The sequence below is a fragment of the Bos taurus genome, chromosome 19 (genome assembly GCF_002263795.3).
Source record: "Bos taurus isolate L1 Dominette 01449 registration number 42190680 breed Hereford chromosome 19, ARS-UCD2.0, whole genome shotgun sequence".
Lineage (NCBI taxonomy): Eukaryota > Metazoa > Chordata > Mammalia > Artiodactyla > Bovidae > Bos > Bos taurus.
Window position 1 is genome coordinate 57,662,572 of NC_037346.1, and position 19,192 is coordinate 57,681,763.

Consider the following 19,192-nt stretch of genomic DNA (forward strand, 5'->3'; position numbering starts at 1 on the left):
GCTGGCACACGGTGTAATTCACCTCCCACACCGAAGGCTCCTTGGCCAAGTTCTGCAGTAATGCTCATGCACGGGCTGGGATGTGTGGGATGGGAGAAAGCGTGGTCCTGTTTGGGGCCCTTGCAAAGGCTTTTCTACAAGAAGGATGACGTTTTAAACACACAGCATCCACCTGGAATGGGAGAGGGGGCGGGGGCAGCGGGGTGACCCCGGCCTTTCCTTCTCATTTGAAATGAATTGTGCTCAACTCAGTGGCTGTGCCCACCCGCCACCTCGAATTTACAGACTGGAATGGATGAGGAGAACGTCGCCAAGAAAGAGCCTTCTGCGGGCCTGCCTGCTCTGGGGATGTAGGGAGGTGGGATATAAATGAGGGGAAAGCCCCAGATCCTGTGCCACCGAGCTTTCCGGGAGAGCTGTACCCACAGACTCAAAAGGGGCCAGGGAGGCAGCAGAGAGCCTGGGACAGCCACGCGGCCCCTCCTGATGGGGTCCCCACTGTAACTGCACGGCTTGCAACCTCTAATTACACCGCTGCTGGCAAGAATGAGGTCATGGTGTCTGCAAGTGACTTTCTGCGTAACTAGCCCCTCTCACCGCAGCGAGCTCCCTGCTCAGCCTCCTCCTGGGCCAGGGAAACTCTCAGAAGCAAAATCAGTTCCCTTCCTGTCTGTGTGCACACAGGCCGAGGCGGGAGACAGCCTCAGATGGACGGACACAAAGGTTTGCTGCAAGGGTACCGTCCTCTTCGCTCTCTAACAAGCAGGCACGCCTGGAGGCTTCCGACACAGAAGGACGCCTCCTCCACCACCAGCCGCCACCGGTTCAGGCCCGGCCCTGGCCTGTGGGGATTAAAATCCCAGAAGAAGGTGCGTGGGGCTACACACAGTTGTGCAACCATGTCTCTTTTGACACAGAAATAAACGCTGTTCAGAGCTCCTAGGAGCATCTGGTTCAGACTCCTGGCAGCTGAAGTCTGGGACTGGACACGAGGAAGGTGGCCGTTCGGGTGGATGGGAGCACCCACTCTCAGAACGGAGAACAGCCTTTCTGCTGGTGCTTCGCTGGCTGAGCAGCAGAGGTTTCTGCAAATCCGGCTCTCAGGCCCCCTCTGTGAGCAGAAAGTGTAACAGCATCATGTGGACAGCTGTTCTCCGAGGTCTGGGAAGGGCCTGAGCCCCAGGACGGGGCGGTGAGCGCAGGCAGGCGTGTGCGAGGCCCCAGCTGGTCATCCCCAAGCAGCCAGCAATGACGCGGCCAGTAAGACGAAGGCGGGCTGGCCACACCTAGGCCACCTACCCTTCGAAGCTTCCCCCCCTTTACTTGTCAGCCAGTCAGAAGGACTTCAGACTGGGATGAAGCACAGGCTTCCATGGGGGGCGGAAAGTCATGAAATAGTGTTTGATTAGGCAATGGAAGCACGTGGGTAAAGCAGGCTGGCTTCTCAGCCGCTGTCAGAGGAGGCCCAGGGTTCTTTTTCCGAGGCAGGTGAGACGGGAATATAAAAGTGATGAAAGCTTGGCAGGGCTGTGTCTGCTCCACAGCAATCAGAAAGGATGCCCTCTGGGGTGGAAAGGGCCGCCAGGGAGACAGAGGACAAAAGTGCAGTGCCCGCAGGTGGCATCTCCGAGGCTCTTTGCTCTCAGCGGAAACACCAAGGGGACAGGGAGACGCCACGCGGCTCCGCCGCTGCAGCACCAGCAACACGACAGGGAAATGTTTTCCTTTCTTTTAAAATCAGGAGAAACCGATGAACTTTCAGGTTGAAGAAAATGGTTTCAATATGTAATATTAATATATTCGTCTCTGTGCCAAAACAGTCATAAATATTATTTTCAACATACACAGATGGGTATTTTCATGGAGGAAGGGGTCTCTGAAAGCAAGGCTGTCTAGTACCCAGGACTGTGTAACTGAGTCCTGGAATCCCGTGCTGGGCGTCTGCCTCAGGAATGCTGGGCTCAGTTCCTGAGTTCAGCTGACTTCTCTGGTCCATCACGAAGGAAACCTCCGAGCTTCCTTTTTATAGCTTCTTCTCTAATTTACCGTTCTTCTACTCTTTGCAAGAAAGCTCAAAAGGAAAAAAAAAAAAATTTTTTTTTTTTTTACGAAGAAACAAAGGATGCAAGCGCCTTGGCACCAACTTCACTTTCTGGGCCATCTGTAAGTCCCCTGCCTCTCGTCTTGCTCTCCGCCCTGAGCGGTTTCAGACTTTTGAAAGCCTGACCTGGGAAGGGGAAACTGAAATCAACCAGTTGACCGAACCCCCGTTCCCGGCTCTCCGTCCACCCGTGTTACTCAACGTCTGGGAAGGGTGTCAGGGTTCCCAGCTGGGAAAAGAGGTCGAATGAGACCTCTGAGATGGGGGTACCGGTTCGAGGCTGGAAGAGACCCCAGGGGCTCTGAGCGCATCCCGCCTGGCTAAGGTTCCAGGTTTCCACTGCTGCCCTCCGGCGGGTCCCGGAGACGCTGGGCGCCCGCGGCCGCGCAAACGGCTCGCGTTTCCGCGGGGCTCGCTCCCGGGCCTGGCTCGGGGCCGCCGCCGCCGCCGCCCCCCCTCCCCGCGCGCAGGCTGCTCTCCAGTCGCGGCCACGGGGTAGCGCTCGGCCCCCCTCGCCGCGTCTCCGCCTCCGCCTCCGCCGCGCTCGTCCCCGGCTCGCGCTGCCCCCGCAGCTCCCGCTCGGCGCAGGCAGGAGCGGCTCTCCGGACGCCGAGCCCGGGAAGCCGAGGGCGGCGGGTTCAGCCAGCGAGCGGCCGAGGCGGGCGGCGGCGGCGGCGGCGCGGCCGAGGCGCTGAGGCGGGCGCGGCGGCGGCCGCTGCTTCTCCGGCCCCGGCGGTCGGCGCGCGCCGGACGTCCGAGGAGGCGCCGCGCCCCCGGAGCCGGGGCCGCCCGCCGGGCTCTCCGCGCGTCTCGCCGAGAGCTCCGGCCGGGGCGCGGCGGAGGGCAGAGCCGCTGAGCTCCAGCCTCCGGCCGGCAGGAGCCTCCGCGCCCGGGCGCCGGCCACCAGCCGGGATCGCCGAGCCCAGCAGCCGTCCCCGCAGCCGGCGCGGACATGGGCGCGCGGGGCGGCGCGCCGGGCCGCGGGACCCGCAAAGTTTGCTAGCCCGCTGGGCGCGGAGCCGAGGGCGCGCCCGGGCCGGGCGGCCCCGGAAGGGACCGAGAGTCCCCGGACTGGACGCCGGGGCGGTAGAGCCAAGAGGGGTGGCTCGGCCCCGCCAGATGCCGGCTGCAAAGTTAGAGAGAAGAAAACTTCAGCCCCAGGGAGGTTCGGACCGCTACGCTCGCTGTGCCCCCGGAACCCCGCGCCCCTGAAAGAAGCCCCGCAGCCGCGTCCACCGCCGCGCTCGCCTCCCGCCCGGCCCCGGCGGCCCGGCGCCCGGATCAGCGGTGACTGCGTCCGCGCCGAGCACCCAACCAGGGGGCGGGGAGGGGGCGGGGGGCGGGCAACGTGGCCACCGGAGGAAGTTTCCCGAAGTTGTCGGTTTATTCAGGAGACCAGCCCGCGACCCGGCCGGATCGCCGAGGCGGCCCTGCGCGGGAGAAGTCGGAGTTGGGGTGCTCAGTGGGGAGGCGCCCCGAGACCGAGAGCGGCCTCTCCTCCGTTTCATTGCTCGCCCCTCGCCTTCCCGGCGCGCCACCAGGGATCGGACTTGGACTGAAGAAGAGAAGGAACGGTCGGGGTCGCCAGCAACGCCCCTCCCGGGTGAATACCGCTCCGGGTCGGAGCCGCGGGGGACCGAACCCCATCAGGATTATAAAACAGTACGGAAGAGACCCCCTCCGAAAACAAGGCTGGTCACCATGTGGGAACTGCTCATCTGGACGCTGGTGGCCCTGCACCGGATCTGCGCGACCGGAGCCCAAGGTATGGGGGGTCACCCCCACGTGGGGTGGGGGAGAGGGGGCGGGGGGCGGGAGCCGGTTGGCCTCACGACGGCCTCCGGGATTCCGGTCTTGCCCGGGGCAGAGCCCTCTCCCGGGAGTTTCAGGATCCGTTCCCCGAGTTTGGGAGCTCTTTTTCGGGGCATGGGGCGGTCTTGTTGAGACTTGTGGCTTCCGAATGAGGGAAGATGGGGGTCCGTGCAAGGAGGCGTCGCCCGTGGAGACTGAGAAGAGCCTTAGAGGAGTGGGTGGGGGTCGCTACCCACCCCCGCCCGCTGCGAGCGCCCTCGGGCTAGCGTGGGAGGGGCGGCCCTTCCTTGGGGGGCTCAGCGCCCGGCGGCACCCAGCGGCTGAGGCGGCTCCTGGGCCCCGGCTCGGAGTCCGCGGGGACCGGCAAGGCCCCGCCGGGCACGCGCTGGCCACCCCAGGGCAAGAGAGGGAGGCTGCAGGGCGGCTGAAAAGAGCCAGAGCAGAGTGCGGGGTGCCGGCTTGGGCGCCGCGGGAGGGCAGTTGCGGGGCCTGCACGTCCCGGAGCCGGCGCCCGGCTGCCTGGCCGGCCGCCGGGGCCAGGGGTGCTTCGGGGTGCGCGCCGGAGCCGAGGTCGCGAGCTCAGCCCGGGACCCACCGGGGGGCGGTGCCCTGGGCGGTCTGAGGCCGTCTCCCCTCCCGCCCTCCCCAGACACACACTCAGCAGCCTGCCTGTGCCGCCCAGTCGTGTCTGCAGCCGCCGCTCTGACCTGTAGCTGCCGGGAGCGGCCTCCCGGTGGAGAGGGGGCCGGCGGCTTTGGGGGTGGGGTTGTCGGGCCGAGGAGGAGGCGTGATCCGCCCTGCCCCCCTCCGGAGGGCGGGTACCCAGACACCCCCGAACCCCCCGCAGGTCCCCGCGGGGGAGGGCGGCTGCGCCAGTGCTTCTTGCCTTTGGTGTTGGCGGATCCAGACCGCGGTGCCCGCGGTGTCCGAGCGGCGCCTGCTGGGGGCGGAGAGAGACGAAGCCTGGACTGAGCTCAGGACTCCCTCCCCGGGCTTGGCCTCGCCTCCTTCAGGCTCGGGAGGGGATCTGGACCCGCCGCTGGGGGTACAGGGCGGGGAGGGGGAGGGCTCCGGTCTGCGAAGGCTCCAACCTCGAAAGGGCCCCACCCCATCTCTGGGGTCCCAGAACGGCAGGGAAGAAGGGACCCCCATTCTCCCAGTGTCAGGAGCTCCAGAGAGCTGAGATCAAAGAGATTAAAAATAATCAGCCCTCACTCAAGGGTTGAGGGGAGGATTTTACAGCGTAATTTATGTTAAAGCACTTAGAAATTTTGTAATGGGGCCCTGCAAATGTAAAGTAATAAAAGTTATTATTATTTTTACGATCATCGTAAAATCTTCCAGCAGGCAGGGACTTCAGAGGTCGTATTGTTCTAGTAGCCATTTAACAGATGGGAAGACTGAGGTCTGGGACCTTAGGTGACTCGCCCCAAGCCACTGGGGGCAGGAGTCAGAACCCAGACCAGGTGAGTTCTAAGCCCCTCTCCCCCTTCAACGAGGACCATCTGCAGCTGAGGTGGACCCTAGGACAGGGTCCCTCTTCTGAGGGCCGGGGGAGGATGGTGAGGCTGACAGGACAGGAACAGGTCCGTATGCCTTAGGACACATCCCAGCTCTGCTCTGAGACGCCCGTGGGGTTACTAGCTGAAAGCCAGGACACAGGGAGGACTCTGGATGCTTCCAACTTAATTACTGCACAGACTCCAGTAACCCCAGGGTGTCCCTGGGCAGCTGGCTTGCTAGCTCTTGTCCCACCCAGGACCCGGCTTGTCAAGAGTCCCCAGGGCACCTGAAGCCTCTCCTTGCACGTCACTGAGTCGTTTCCACGTCCCACCTCCACATGTGGCCCAGCCCCACCTAAGGCCAAGTGCCCTCGCATCCGCCCTGCTGAAGGCCAGGCCGCCTTGTGTCCCGTGCTTCCGATGGGAGGGGCTCGCTGTCAGAAGCAGTTAAGGTCTCTCTGATGGATTCACTCCCTCTCCCGCTTCTCTTGTTTGCTGCCCGCCTGAGTGTGGCTGCCCAGGCCCCCGCAGCGCCGTTCCTACTCTCTGGCCCCCAGAGAGTGTTTCCAGCCTCCACCGGGTCCTCTGCTTCCATTGTCGCCTGGGCGGCAGGCTGTGCAGGGCATTGTGGGGAAACCTGGCCTCGGCCCAGGTCTGGGGGCTCTGTTGCCTCGTGTGTCGGGTTAGGAGGGTCAGGCATGGAGCTCCGGGGTCGCTTCTTATCTGCTCTGGGGTTCGGAGTTTCTCCTTTGCCTCTCTTCTCCGTGCCGTTAACCCTTTGGGGGTAGCTGCCTGGAGAATTCCCATGGAAAGAGGAGCCTGGCGGGCTGCAGTCCGTGGAGTTGCAGAGACTCGGACACGACTGAGCAACTAAGTACATTAAAAGCCTCTGGCCCTGTCTGTCACTTTTGAGCCCATGAACCCCGTTCTTCGGTCGGGATATAGAGGGGAACCAAGCAGTATTCCTCGCTGGGGACAAACCTCACACTGGCCAGTGCCAGACTTTATCTCCACTGAGCCTAGTTGTTTTTTTCAGGTCCTGGCAACGTTACCTGTTTATACTGAAAGCTACCATTTGACCATTTCCCCTGAAACTCAGTGTCACAAGGGTCCCGTGTATTTCCCAAACTAAGTGCAGTGATGTGTAAAAAGACCTGAGTCCATAAGAGGGAGCCAGGCATCCTGGGGGCGCCCAGCAAGAGCCTGGTGCAGGTCCTTGTGGTTGTTGCTGTTCAGACCCTCAGTTGAGTCCAACTCTTTTGCGACCCCAAGGACTGCGGCCGGCCAGGTTCCTCTGTTCACGGGATTCTCCAGGCAAGAACACTAGAGTGGGTTGCTGTTTCTTCCTCCAGGAGATCTTCCTAACCCAGGGATTGAACCCACATCTCCTGCATTAGAGATGGGTTCTTTACCACTGAGTCACCTGGAAAGCCCTAGAAGGTGCTTAGTAAAGGGTGATTGTTATTGTTATCATGATTGTTTTTACTCTAAGCCAAGGAACCACGCGGAGAAGGCAATGGCAACCCACTCCAGTGTTCTTGCCTGGAGAATCCCAGGGACGGGGGAGCCTGGTGGGCTGCCGTCTGTGGAGTTGCACAGAGTCAGACATGACTGAAGCGACTTAGCAGCAGCAGCAGCAAGCGACCATGAGGAGTAGGTTCCTGGCCATCCACCGAAAAGGCCTTGAATACCTTTCCGTCACCCAAGACCCTTCCTTGACTCCACTCTGTGGCCACATCACCGTGACTCAAAGTGGCCTTCTGGCAGTGCTGGTCCGGACTCCCAGGCTCTCGCATTGGAGGGTGGGTGCATCTTAAGCACCCGGCAAGATGTCTCATGTGCCTCGAAGACTTGACCACTGCTACTGGAACATCCCGGGGAGGCCCGGAGGCTGGAAGCTGCAGCCCGGCCAGCTGGCCCAGAAGGTGCACGGAGGGGAGTCTGAGCTGAGGGAACCAGGCAGTGGAGGATCGGGAGGTCCAGCAGCCCTGGAGGCTCCTGGAGGCTCTGGAGGGAGAAAGTTTAGTGCTGGGAGGTAATCACAATGAAAGCCCAACAGCACTCAAGGGAACGGGATGAAAGTTTAATTACATGGTGTGGCTAAGCTGTAATTATTAATTACTGACAGCAAAAAATAACTTATTGATCAGGGCGCCTTACTAATTACCACGAGGCCGAGTGGCGTGCTTGCCTGGGGCTCAGCTGACGTGTGTCAGGAGGCCCACATGATGGTGGGCCTGGTCGGGGGGTGGCAGTGTTCCCCTCCTTCCCTTCTCCCAGGGCCAGAAAGGTGGCTCTCCGCCCCGCACAGCCCTCGCCGTCGCCCTCTGCGCCCCCGGGCTTCGGCTGGGCAGTCTGGAGCATTTCTGGCTGTGGTTGACACAGTTTGGTGCTTTGGCTTGGCCAGAGAAGCCTCGCCCCCACCTGGGACGGACAGACTCAGGACCCCCACCCAGAGAACCGAGTCGTGCTGGCAGCCTGATACCTGCCTCCGAAAAGCTCCCTTTCATGCATTTGTATAGCAAATATTTATCGACCGCCTCTCCTTTATGTCCTCTGCTGGAAGGCCAAAATAGGGGCCAGCAACCTTGTTCCATCAAGAAAGGGAGGCTGGGAAAGAGGCCAAGTCCTTTACAGCAGTTCTCTGTTTAAACAGTGCCTGAAGGGTTGACTTTAAAATAATGTGTTAAACTGCATATTGGTATGCATTCGATCTTGTACCACGGAACGCAGTTGGGCTGTAAGCTCAACAGTAATAGTGAACTTGTTCTTCGTCCTTGGGACTTACATGGATCGGTTCGTCTGACTTGAAACACGAAAATCCTTCCAGTGCTGACCCCACCCTGTCCACAAGCCTGGGGCAAGTGGCCATGTGATCTCTACTTGCATACCCCTGGCAACAGGGGCCTCACTACATTACAAAACAAGCCGGTTGTTAGACAGCTGTGCTTTGTGTTGGTGAGCCTTCCCGGGGCTGGTTTTCCTAGCCCTTGCAGGAATCCTCTGATTGACTGGAACCACCCCCTTTCCTTCCCCTCCTCCCCACTCCCTCTGACTCCAGGCCCCTTAGGGAGTTGGAAAACTGAGCTGGAATTGACACTGGGTGTTAGGGTGCTGCCTGTGGGATTTCCACCCTGGCCCCGCCTGGAGCGTGTTGCCGCAGACAGCCCTGAGGCTGGGGGAATGAGTCATCATAAATTTGGGGCCTTGGGATGCCAATAGCAACAAGTGGGCCAGCGGCGGCCCCGAAGCCTGTAATGGAAAGGAAAACGAGCCTGGTTGCTGAGACATCCCAGCCTTTCCTCAGCCTCCCACCCACTTCTGTCCACTGGGGGCGGAAAGAGGGGCCAGTGAGCCAGGCTGGTGAGTGAGGCTGAGCAAGAGACCTCCAGGGCTGCTCAGGGTCCCGGGGCAAAGCGAGGCAGGGGCTGCCCAGCTTGTCTCATCCGGTTCCCTGAGCCAGGGGTACGGAGTTTCAAGTGCGCAGCAAAGTGGTTCAGTTACACATCTACGTGTATCTGTTCTTTTTCAAATTCTTTTCCCATTTCGGTTGTTACCTGAGGTTGAGCAGAGTTCCCTGTGCTACACAATAGGTCCTTGTTGGTTATCCTTTTTTGTTGTTGTTTTAAAGTCTTTCTTGAATTTGTTACAATATTGCTTCTGGGTTTTTCTGGTTTTGGTTTTTTTTTTTTAATGTTCTGGTTTTTTGGCCTTGAGGCATGTGGGATCTTACTTCCCTGACCAGGAATCAAACCTGCATCCCTTGCCTAAGAAGGCGAATTCTTAACCACTGGACCAGTAAGGAGGTCCCGGTTATCCGTTTTAAATACAGCAGTGTGTACATGTCCATCGAGAATATTGTTTCTCTTGAGCCAGGAGCTCGTGCTCAGACTTCCTCGCCCCTCTTCCCAGCTCTTCCCACCTCTGGCCCTGCAGGTACAGCTGCCTGTAGCATCCTGCCCTCTGGGTTGGGTCCTTGCTGAATCCCTGTCATCCAAACTCCATCTTTCTATAGGGAGGCTATTGGCAGGACTGGTAGGAGGCTTGGGTAATGCCCATCCAGGCATGGAGGCACCTTTTGAAATACAGGAGAGGGGAAGACTTGCATCTGCAATTAAATGCTCTAGTCGGGCTCACTTCCCCTTGCAGCCCATCGGCCAGAGCTGATCACGTGGTCCCCACCCAGTGGTCCTTTCCAGGCAAGGAGCTGGGGGGTGCAGGCTTCCCTGTGCTGGAAAAAGAGCATCTCAGCCTGCTCTGGTGATGCCGACCCTTCCTCACAACCGCAGGGCCGACACTGGTCTCCAGAAGGGCATTTCATGCAGAGCAGTCACTTAACCCAAGACATGGCCATCCCTCAGGCACCCCCCTGAGCCGCCCCTAGCCAGTGCTGTTTCTTCCCTGCCTTTTGAGCTGTTTTTTTTCCTTATGCTGTTGAGAGGTGGCGTGTAGAGTGGCCAGTGGCTTGGAACTGGGCCAGCCTGGGTTCCAGCTCTGCCACTTCAGGTTAGTCTCTGCCACTTTTCGTTCCATCACTTGGACGCTCAAGCCCCGTTGGCTTGTTTGTAATACAAGGAGAAGTAAATGAGAGAACACGAGCGGAGCACTCAGCATGGAGCCTGACACATCTCAGGCACTTAATAAGCTAATTTAACTGTGTTTGCACTTCTGCGTTTGCTCTGCTGAAGGGTCTTCAGATTGGACCTCAGGTTGATTTCGTTTCCAGGCTCCCCCCCGCCCCTGTGGTACCTTTTCTCTGTATTTCTCCCATGTGTTCCTCTTGCTTCACTTTTGCTTGCTTCTTGCCCAGAGTAGAGCGATTTGGCTGCTCCTTCCCGTCCTAGGTGGGGCGTGGCCCAGTGGTAAAAAATCCGCCTGCCAATGCAGGAGACGTGCATTCAATCCCTGGGTGGGGAAGAGCCCCTGGCGTAGGAAGTGGCGCCACTCCAGTATTCTTGCCTGGGAAATCCCATGGATGGAGGAGCCTGGCGGGTTACAGTCCATGGGGTCGCAAAGAGACAGACACGACTGAGACCCTGAGCACACCCCGTCCTGGGGATGTCCAGAGGCGAAGCCAGCTCACACATGGTGCCCGTTTCTCCACGTCAGGTGTACGCCAATCCTGGCCTGCCTCCACCCTCCTTCACTTCCAGTGTGTGGGTAAACTGAGTCTCACAGCGATTACCTGCCCAAGGCTCCACAGCTGGGAAGTCAGGATTTGAACCTGGGGCTCTGCGGGGCGTCTTTCCACTGCCCGGGCTGGCCTGTGCCTCCATAGCCTCCTTCACTGACGTCTTCCCAATGAGAGGTGCCAGACCCGTGCTGCTGTTGGCAGGCAGGGTCTGGTCCCAGGGCGGGCGTGGCGTTTGGAAATAGCCCTGGGAGCTCCTCCTCCTGCTCCTGACCCTCCTGGCTCTCACCTCTGCCCTGGTTCCATCAGCTGGCAGAACGTGAGCCTTCAGGAGGGCAGCCCCTTCTGCCCTCGCCTCCTCTCCTGCTTTGGCCTGGCCTCCCTCCTGGGGGGTGGGAGGACCTGGACATGTTAGGGGAGTCTCCTGAGGGGCCCTTGGGTGGTGTTCATGACTGGCTGCCCCGTGGCTGAGCTTCACAGAGTTTTCTAAGCTGAATGGGGGTGGACAAGAGAAGCAATTAAAGTTTGATCCATTTAGGAAGCTATTAGTGACCCAGAGGGGTGATGAAATTTTGATGATGTGATAATCCGAAGAGGAGGAAATATTACTGGCCGCAGTGCAACCCATTCGGGGAGTTCAGCTTCTGGGGTGGACATGGAGACTCTCAGGGGCCTGCTGGAGCCACGACCCCGGATCCCCCACACCTAGACTCCTCTGTGGGAGGGGGCTGTGTTGCCCAGAGTCTGAGCCGTGGCACCTGCCTGCCTGGGCTTGTCCCCGGGTAAGGTAAGCCAGTTCTGAGTCTGGTCTAGGTGTCCTATTTCCTGCTTCGAACCACAAGGGGCGGTTCAGAATGTGCCTCCAGAGGGTCCAGATGGGATAATGTGGGCCCATAAGGGGCCTGAGACACAGAAGTCTCCCTGAATTCATTTTCCCGTCATTTACTGCTTGGGTAACCCTGGATAAGGTACACAGCCTCCCTGGGCCTCGGTTTTTCCATCTGTCAAGTGGAGATACAGCTGTCCTGAGCTCACTGGGTTGTAACAGGATTTAATGAGACACGCTAAGCTCTTAGGACAGAGCTCCGTGCGTGGTAAACACTGAGCCAGTTGTACAGCGGTGTCATTATTGGCATCTTGGTGTCAAGAAACAAAGTCACCTTTGGGGCTGCAGTTTATCTTGTGACCTGTCACCAAATACCTCCTCTCCCTTTATTTTTCACAGACCTGCCAGTTAGCATCTCAGCTTCCACTATTAGGGATCTATTTCTTTGGCTGAGACATTCCCCGCCTCCAGCATAAAATGCAGATACACCACATGTACACCCAGATATGGAGCTACCGGCTCTTCGGGCCTTGAGGTGGATGTCTTTACGGGATCCTTTCCTAGAAACTCAGTTGTCTGCGGGCGACGCTCACGGCATCTCAGTTTCCTCTTTATCCCAACCTATGAAGGGTGTGGGCCAGAAAGTATTCAGTTACTCACCTTGTTAGCAAGTTCAGAGACGTGAAGCCACTTGCCAAGGTCCCTTGACTTGTCCGAAAAAGACAGCGAGGGCGGGTCAACTAACTGCCTCTTAGGTCACAGCTTTTGATCCTGTTGAGACATCCACGTTCGGGACTCGCTCGCCTTGCCGCTCTGCTTGGGGATTAGGGAGCCGTCTCGTGTGACCCCAGGCTCTGCCCCGGCTCGGGTAGGTGCTCTGCCAGGGCACGGGCTGCAGGCTGGCATGGCCTCGCCTGTCTCAGAGAAACTCAGACCTCTTTCTAGAGGCCCCATCTGCTCTCCCATTGGGTTTTGGGGTTTGTTTCTGAGATTTTTCTATGTGGACCATTTTTAAAGTCTTCACTGAACGTGTTACAATATCGCTTCTGTTTTTTATGTTTTGCTTTGGTTTGTTTGACCACAAGGCATGTGGGATCTCAGCTCCCGGACTGGGGATCGAACCCACACCCCCTACACTAGAAGGCAAAGTCTTAACCACTGGACCGCTAGGGAAGCCCTATTCCATGGGGGTCTTAACAGTAGGATCAAAAGGCTGGGACCTCTTGCGTCTCTCCCCACCCCCCACACCCTACTGATGGACCTTTGCCCTCGTGGCTTCCTCCACTGGGTACCACCAAGCCCACCCCAGTCTGCCCTCTGCACAGCTGCAGTCTCCCCTCTCCCCGACCCTGCCCAACCCCAGGCCATCAGCGCCCTTCCCTCCTCCCCCCCCCCCACCCCCACCCCCGGCTGGAATACGTCTTCCCAAATGGCCCTGAGCCACTCAGATGCCGATGGCCTGGATGTCTCATATGACACTTGGTCTTGTTGATTCTGAATTATCTCTTCATGTGTGTGTGACTGATTTCTTTAATTATAAACTCCTTGAGTTTAGATAATAACCCTTCATCAACAAGGAGCGAGGTGTTAGACATAAATTATTGTTCTCCATTAATGAACTTAACCCCTGGAAGCAGGGGTAACCGTGACGATAGAGACGGAAGAAGGCTTGTGACACCACGCGGCCTCGGAGGCCAGGGTTCATTCTCGCTCGGTCCCTCCTGGCTCCCCGGGTCCTCCGTGGGAAAGCGCGGGGGCATAGGAACAGCATTTCCAAGCTCTCCCATGAAGGGCTCTAGGGGTGGAGGAGAGTGGACGTGTGCCTTGGGACCGGCTACACCACCTTTTGCTTTTTTAATGCCGGAGAGTTTGCATTCCATTCCTCAGTCTCTGTGAATTCTATTTTAACACACAAAGGGTATTTTAAAGGCCATTGATGTTGCTGGAAGATGTGGTTCGTCTGCCCCCTGGCTTCCTGGAACCCCCGGGGATAGAAGTCAAACTTGGCTTTGAAAATTGTGAATGAGATGATCCCTCTGGTCACGTCGTCTGTTAAGAGTCCAGGATGCCTTACACATATATATTTCAGCCATTTGTGTGAAAGTGTTTCCCTAACGTTGTATCTTATCAATACATACCCACCTCCTAAGATAGTTGTATCCCAGACATAATCAACCCTGGGCCACCATAACCACCCACCGTGACTCGTCTGGTGCCTCCTGGGTCCCTAGAGGACTCAGCTGTCTTGGGTGCTTGGTGTTTGCTGGGCCCTCCCTTCGCTTCCATACCATCAGGGACCTGTTTCCCGGCCTCTCCCTGGGCCCTCTGGCACCGCCCCCCACCAAAGGCATCAGACATCAGCTCCACCACAAAGCTGTGACTGAAGAAGAGCTGGGAGCAGGGTGTTCAGTGAAGGCCCGAAGACTCTCCCAGTGAGAGGCACTGGGCTGCAGTACCCGTGCCCCCTGCCCAGGACTCTTCCTTACTCACACGCATACGCCTTCCAGGAGAGCCGAGGTCACCAGAAACGGTGCTCTGGCAAAGCAGGGCCTTGGTGGAGTTCCCTGATGACCCAGTGGTTAAGACTCTGCCTATCAACGCAGGGGGCACGGTTTCAATCCCCAGTCCGGGACGATCTCACATGCCAGGGGCAACTCAGCCCATGTGCCACGGCGACTGAACCTGAGCTCTGGAGCCCGCAAGCTGCCGCTGCTGAGCCCATGTGCACAGGACGGAACCCTGCAAACCCAGAGGCCGTGCTCCCCAACAGGAGAGGTCCCCGTGGCGAGAAGCTTGAGCACCGCAGTGAAGACCCTGCTCATAACAACTAGAGAAGGCCCGAGCCAAGAGCAATGAAGACCCAGCGGGCACAAATAAATAAAGGAAATTATGTTTTAAATGCAGGGCCTTAGGGCGATCTGCATCTTGACAGCATCACCGATGCAGTGGACATGAACTTGGGCAAACTTCAGGAGATGGTGAGGGACAGGGAGGCCTGGCGTGCTGCAGTCCATGGAGTCACAAAGAGTCCGACACGACTGAGCGACTGAACAGCAACAGTATAACCTACATCCCAGCAGCACTCCACGCCCGGCCCCTGCAGCCCCAGATGTTCTAGATCTGTTTCAGTCACTTCCCTCCTTGGTTCCTGGTGAGGCCCTCGGGCTTCTGGGTGCAGAACCCAGAGTATCCATGCACTCCCAGGCTCCCCTGGGGGCAGCCAGCCTTCCCCATCACGGCTGTTTGGCCCTCCCTGCCCTGGACTGAAGGAAGGACTCCTGTCCTGAGACCCTGCCGGGCACTCACACCTTCCTGCTCCATTGACCTTGAAGTCTCCCCTCCTGGCGGATGCTCGCTGACTTGGCCCAGCTCCCGTCGGGCTCAGCCTAGTGGGCTGGGCCTCTCCGTTTGGAAGCCCATCTCCCTGCCCTGGTGGAGCGGCTGTAGGCAGGGGGGCTGAGCCGGCGGGTAGGCCGGCGCGGGGCCAGAGCTGCCCAGGAGGGTCAGGGGGGAGTGCCTCTCATTAGCTCTGCCCCAAGCTCATTACCAGGCTGAGCATCACCAGGTGACAAATGGCTGTCGTCGGGGCAGCAGTAAATACGCTGCTGTCACTGCTGATGTGATTGCACTAATGAAGAGAGATCTGCCCGGGCAAGCCGAGGCGCTTCTGGCTGTGGCTCCGGCGGCCTGGGTAGCTCCGGCTGCGGCCCGTGCTCCCCACCCCAGGAAGACAGAGGCTGGACGTCGGGGAGAAGGAGAGAGGTGTTGGCACTGAATCTCTTTCTCCTGAGGCCTCGGCAGATGAAGAGCTTAGAAGAGGCCGGAAGCCTTCAGGAAAAAGGAGCATTGTTCGGCCCTGGGGAGGGTGTGATAAGGGGGCCCCCCGACCTCAGCCTGGGCGCTGGGCAGCAGCACTGGGGACCCGTCGGGTGCACTGCTGTGCTTTTGATGGTTCAGCCTCCCTCGCAGCGCCCGGGCTGAGAGCGGCTGCAGGAAGGCGTGGGGAGAAACACAGGCCCATTGTCCATGCCCCCGTGCCGGCCACCTCGCCTGTGATGTGAGGACCCATTGTGTGTCCAGGAACTCTGAATGTCCAGCCGCGGGGTGCCGGGAGCAGGCCCCTTGCTCCACATCGCCTGTGCCTCCGCTGTGGGAGGGCTCCGGGCCCAGTCTGGGGGTCCCAGCTGAAGCAAAGATGCGCCCCTGAGATGCTGACCCGCAGATGGGGCCACGGGAGTGGGGATGGAAGAGAGGCTGACCAGAGCCTTGGGGAAGGGGGCACCTTGCACCTGCACCCTCAGGAGGGCATCCTGGCCCCAGGGGTTGCCTGCGTCATTGTTGGAAGTGAGAGAGTGGCCTGGAGCGCTGGGCTCTCCCCTGAGCCTGATGGTGTCCCCCTATATAAAGGGCACAACTTGGTCGTTCTCGACACATGTAGAAAGCCTAAAAGCATCACCAAGTCTCCATTGAGTTTCCTCATGGCCCTGGTCACCCTCTCTGCCTGCTGCATAGACCTGTGTCTTTTCCTTTTTTTTCCGATGGATATCCAATTGTTCTAGCCTTGTTTTTTCGAAAACTTTCCTTTTGCCGCTGAATTATCTCTGTGCCTTTGAAAATCCATTTGTCCCTGTCCATGTGGGTCTGTTTCTGGGCACCGTTCTGCTTCATTTCTCTATTTGTCTGTCTTTATCCCAGCAGCACATGGTCTTGGTTACCACTGCCTTGTACTAAGTCCTGAAACCAGGTAGTGTCAGCTCTCTAACTCTGTTCTTTTTCAGAGTTGTTTTGGCTCTTCTAGGTCCTTTTCCATCGCCGTGTGCATTTTATACTTTGCTTAATGTTACCTATGAATTTTGGAATCAGATTTTCTTAAAAGTCTTGCTGGAACTTCCAGTTGGAATTGCATCGATAATAGAGACCAAGTTCAAGGGTGTCAATATCTGACCGCGCTGAGTCTTCCAGCCCACGAGCCTGGGCTGCCCCTCCATCGTTTGGTGCTTTGATTTCTTCTCAGCAACATGCTGTGGGTTTCACAGTCCAGGTTTTAAACATCGTCTGTCAGGTGTATCCCTAAGAGTTTCATGTTTTCTATGCATCGTCAGTGCTTTTTAAATTTTGACTCCCGGTGGTTTGTCTGGAGGATACAGGCACACAGTGGATTTTGACTCAGATCTGAGACGTGGCCAGACCCGGTGATCGATTTTAGTCGCTTTTCTGTGGATTCCGTCAGACCATCAGGTTGTCTTCAAACCCACAGCCTCACTGTTTGTCCAGCCTGGATCCTCTCTCTTGACCTGTTGCACGGGTGAGACCCTCCACGGGGCTTTGTTTTCACCCCTCTCGTTGCCAAGCGGCCGTTAACAGGGAGCAAATGCACACCTTCGAGGTGGCTTAACCACTGAGGTCAGGCTGTGCTCGGCCACATTCTGGAGGGGCTTCCTGCCACGGCCCAGCCCTCCGGGTGCTCGCCCTCGGCTGTCTCTCTGGCAGCCTTGGAAGCTCTGCAAGCTTCAGGAGGGGAGCAGGAAACACAGGCCGTGCCTGTCTTGTCTGTCCAGCCCTGTGATGAGCACATGCGTTTGGGAGAGTGTGTCTTCCTCCCCTGATCCCTCCTCTGGCCCTAAATCCTGGAGCCTCCCTAAGGGGCAGCAGATGAGCAACAACTCTAGGGCAGCTCAGGGAGCCTCTCAGGTCAGATTACCAAGGGCTAACCAATTCCACAGAGGAGGACGTGAGGCCAGGGGACTCAGTGAGGTGTGTTCAACCACGGCGCTCGGGCAGTTGGGATTTCAGGTGCCTTTTGCAGGCTTCACTCCGCGGCCGGTGTTAGCACTTTGGCCACCCTAACTGAGAAGCCAGCCTCTGGCAGGACCGTGATTCCTCTGGATCCTCTTTCTCAGCTCCACCTGAGCTGCGGGGATGCTCACGTTGACCGGATTGGGGCTTGGGAGGGAGGGAGGGCGGGCTGCAGAACCTGCCGGGTTCGGAGGGTCTGGGGGCAGACAGCACCGCTGTGGCCAGGGCCTCTGCCGGGGAAAGGGGAGGTCAAGAGTCAGCCCCTGAGGTGCGCATTTGGAAAGGGCATAACCCTAACCCTTTCACGTTGGCTCCCCTAAACCCAAGTTCTCCTGGAGTTTGGTGGGTCTGAACAGCCCTTTACAGGGTTGAGCATCAACTCTTAGAGCCCCTTTCCCTGGACATTCAGCCCAGGCGCTCCTCCGCCACCCCAGCTCTCAGCCTCAGACACGCAGCCGGCTTATCTCCCAGACAGTTCGCTTTTGGAGTCAGTGCGTGATAACAAGAAGTCCCACGGACTGACCCTTTGCCGTGACCCAGATATGGATGGACCGGTCCTCTCAACAAGCCCATGAGAAAGCATCCTTTCCCCACTGAATGGATTAGGGAACCGGGGGCCCACCCTTGCCCACCCACCCTGCCCTTGACCTGCCTGCCATGGACTCTGCCAGCCTGTCGCAGCCTCTGCCCCTGACTTTTGTGTTCACCCCAAGACCAGCCTCCTCTGGGGATCCCGAGCTCCTGTCTTCTCCAGCCACCTAGGATCTCCCTGCCCGTTCCCACAAGGAAAAGGGCACTCGAGCACCCCAGACCTCAGCTCACGTGCAAGGAGGTGGGGCTGAAAAAACACAGTCGGGATGTCGGTCACCACGGTCATCACCGTCACCATCTCATATTTGGTCGAACCTGGAGCGTCACTAGTGAGACACATCACTCTTTTACGCGCCAGTAAGACAGAGAAGATGCGGCCGTTCCGTCTGCAGGAAGATGCATCCTGACTGCAGAGATGTGAACGTGCACTTGCAATCCCTGGAACTGGGTGATAGCCATGATGGATAGAAAGCCACACCCACCAGGTTCCGTACTGAGGGTCCCGGGTGTATTAATGCGTTTAACCCTCACAGCGCCCCCTCAGCCATCCTCTTGACCACAAAACAGGCCAGTGGAATCAATTCCGAAAATTTAAGAAGCTCATCCTGGCAGTGTTCATGGACTGGCCCGCCTTGTGGAGATTCCCCTGGGACCCTGGTTCCCGGCCAGCACTTGACCCTGTCAGTTGGGCCCCAGGAGGCCCAAACGGAGCAGAGCTGCAGGGCCAAGAGGCCACCCCAGTGGACTGAGCGCTGACTTTCCAGACTCATTGGAAACCCTGGGGACCCATGCACTGGGGCTCAGGCCCCTGTGTTTGCCTCCAGGGCTCTAGAACACTCTCCCCTCCCGCCCCCACCATCTTCCTGACGTGCTGGACCCGATGAAGCCTCTCCCGGCCCAGCCTGCCCCGGGCTTTACATTCCTCCCAAAGCTCCACCCGATGCCAGCACCTGTCTCCTCGGGGACAGTGGCCCCAGAGGAATGAATGTCTGGCTTCATCCCTCCCCAGGCCTGCCCTCTGAGCTGGGGCTTCCGGGCCAGGCTTCTGAATCAGCTCCGCCTGGCTCTCTCCTCTCCCGTGGCTGTTCCCAAAAAAAGCCAAGTGAAGAGCTTGGCTCTCATTGCACGGGACCCCGGGACCGGCTGGCACAGCTGAGCGCCCTGCATCCGCCCAGCCCTCAGATGTTAGGTGGTGTTGCTGATGGTTTCCTTGGAGAGACCGAGGCCCGGAAGACAGCTGGCCTCTCTCCCTGCCTCCCCAGCCTTGGCCAAGCCGTTAGGCCCCCCTGAGGCACCATTCTGGGGTGTCACCTCTCCAACCCTCAAAAGGTCCCTCCTCACGCCCTGACTCTCCAAAGACCTCCGTTGATGGAGATGCAGGGACTGGCCTGCCCGTCGCGTGCAGCTCTGTCTCACTCAGTCCTGCTCAGAGA

At 58.6% G+C, this 19,192-nt stretch overlaps 1 protein-coding gene across 2 annotated transcripts in view; it reads left to right on the plus strand.

The window, feature by feature from the left end:
• The first annotated feature begins 3,487 nt into the window (after window positions 1-3,487).
• Window positions 3,488-19,192, plus strand: part of SDK2 (sidekick cell adhesion molecule 2) — a 348,454-nt gene continuing 332,749 nt past the window's right edge. For both annotated transcript variants that reach the window (XM_024981091.2, XM_024981092.2), the window contains exon 1: window positions 3,488-3,866. In XM_024981091.2, coding sequence (XP_024836859.1) covers window positions 3,803-3,866 — 64 coding nt within the window. In that variant the 5' untranslated portion in view covers window positions 3,488-3,802. The remainder of the gene's footprint in view (window positions 3,867-19,192) is intronic.